Genomic DNA, 1670 nt, shown 5'->3' with positions numbered 1-1670 from the left:
GACCAACGTGCTCCAAATGTAAATCACTGAGCAGCACAGTTAATGTTAAAATTACCCCATCTCCTCTAGAGAAACAAATCCAGTCCTGATGGGGCTTTAGAGAGCTGACAGATACTTTTTTTTTTTTTTTGAAGAGATTTCAAGTGAAAGAAAGAAATGCGTTTACTTCAGTAGGTTATGTTACAGAGACACAATCATTTCTTCAAGTCCCTTGAAATGCCACAGAGATGAGCAACCTTATGTTTTAAATCCATATTGCATTTACAAACTTAACTGTTAAGCATAATAAATAACCATATTCAAATCTGCAACAAAATGAACTGTGTACCAAGGAGAATAAACTGTGGCACCAAAACCTACCGGTGATGTTTGGTTTCCCTGTAGGTCTGCTGCCACCTCCAATGGGCATGATGCCACCTCCACCTCCTCCACCGAGCAATCAGCCGCCGCCTCCCCCTTCTGGACCCCTGCCACCATGGCAACAGCAAGCTCCACCTCCACCTCCAACCAGCAGCATGGCAACCAGTACACCACTTCCCTGGCAACAGAGTAAGCCAACACAAAAACTGCATTTGAAACTATTCCGTCATGGTCTAATTAATATACACTAAAGCCCAGTTCAGACCAAAGATTCGAGACTCGGCTCGACTCAGGCCAACTTATGGTGTCGCCTGCGACTCAGCTTGTTGAGTCGTGGCTGGTTTTAGAACGTAAAGAGTGTCACCTGTTTCAACAGCCAATAGAGAAGTCAGCTTGTAAAGTTGGCTAAAATTATCCTTAATCTAATTCATTTTTATATTATATACTGTCAATTGGTCGAAAAGGTAGAATCTTAGAAAGAGGCCGCATTCATGGTATATGGTCAAACGAGCTAGACAGTGGTTGAAGAGAGGGAGCGGCCTTAGCAGAAAGCCGTGAACAAGAGAAATACAAATTATAAAACTAGAAATGCAACTCTAGTAATTATCTCACTTTTTATATTTTTTCGCAAGGTTTCTGTAGTGTCTTAAAAAGTCTAGAATAAGCAGAAGGATTGTTTTTAAACGGGTCTTAACTTTCCTATGTCCATGTAACGTTACCTCTAATGCTCATTAAAATGCTTCCGCAGTGCTGTAGAATGTTAATTTTATTCGTTTTGTAGTTCTTTTGTTTGCTAGTACAAATATAATTTGCTTCATAACGACTACAAATGAGACCAAAGTGCAACTTAAATTACAGCCAATCAGCTTTTGTGTTATTGGTGTGAGTCTCTTTCGGATTGTACCACCAATAAATAATACAAATTTTATGTTTTGAAAGCGCAAGTTAAGAGATACTTAAACTAAATATGGGGCAAAAAATGGCAACGCGGATTTCGGTGCCTCTTAAATCTCTAATGCTCTGAAATGAACAGCAGAGGCATTGCTGCATGTGACACTAGTTAACATATATATATATATTATACCTCGCAGCAGGTAATGTAACATTAGCCCACCGTTAGCCAGTAGCTGCTTAAATACGGTTAAATGATTAAAGCTAAACAGTTTTAAGTATGGCAGTATTTCAACACTAGGACGTCCAACAATACAGTTAGCTGCACCATAGATGCCGGCGGTGCTCTGGACACCAGTCCTATAATGAGGAAATTGAAGAATTGTTTCAGAAGATGTTTCCCGACTCTGACCTTTTTT

At 39.8% G+C, this 1670-nt stretch overlaps 1 protein-coding gene across 4 annotated transcripts in view; it reads left to right on the top strand.

Annotated features, from left to right (window-relative positions):
• Positions 1-1670, top strand: part of sf1 (splicing factor 1) — a 13877-nt gene that overhangs the window by 10516 nt on the left and 1691 nt on the right. For all 4 annotated transcript variants that reach the window (XM_032544750.1, XM_032544747.1, XM_032544748.1 and 1 more), the window contains exon 11: positions 385-549. In XM_032544750.1, coding sequence (XP_032400641.1) covers positions 385-549 — 165 coding nt within the window. The remainder of the gene's footprint in view (positions 1-384; positions 550-1670) is intronic.

This window comes from Etheostoma spectabile, chromosome 19 (genome assembly GCF_008692095.1).
Source record: "Etheostoma spectabile isolate EspeVRDwgs_2016 chromosome 19, UIUC_Espe_1.0, whole genome shotgun sequence".
Classification (NCBI taxonomy): domain Eukaryota; kingdom Metazoa; phylum Chordata; class Actinopteri; order Perciformes; family Percidae; genus Etheostoma; species Etheostoma spectabile.
This window is presented reverse-complemented; position numbering and strand designations above follow the sequence as displayed.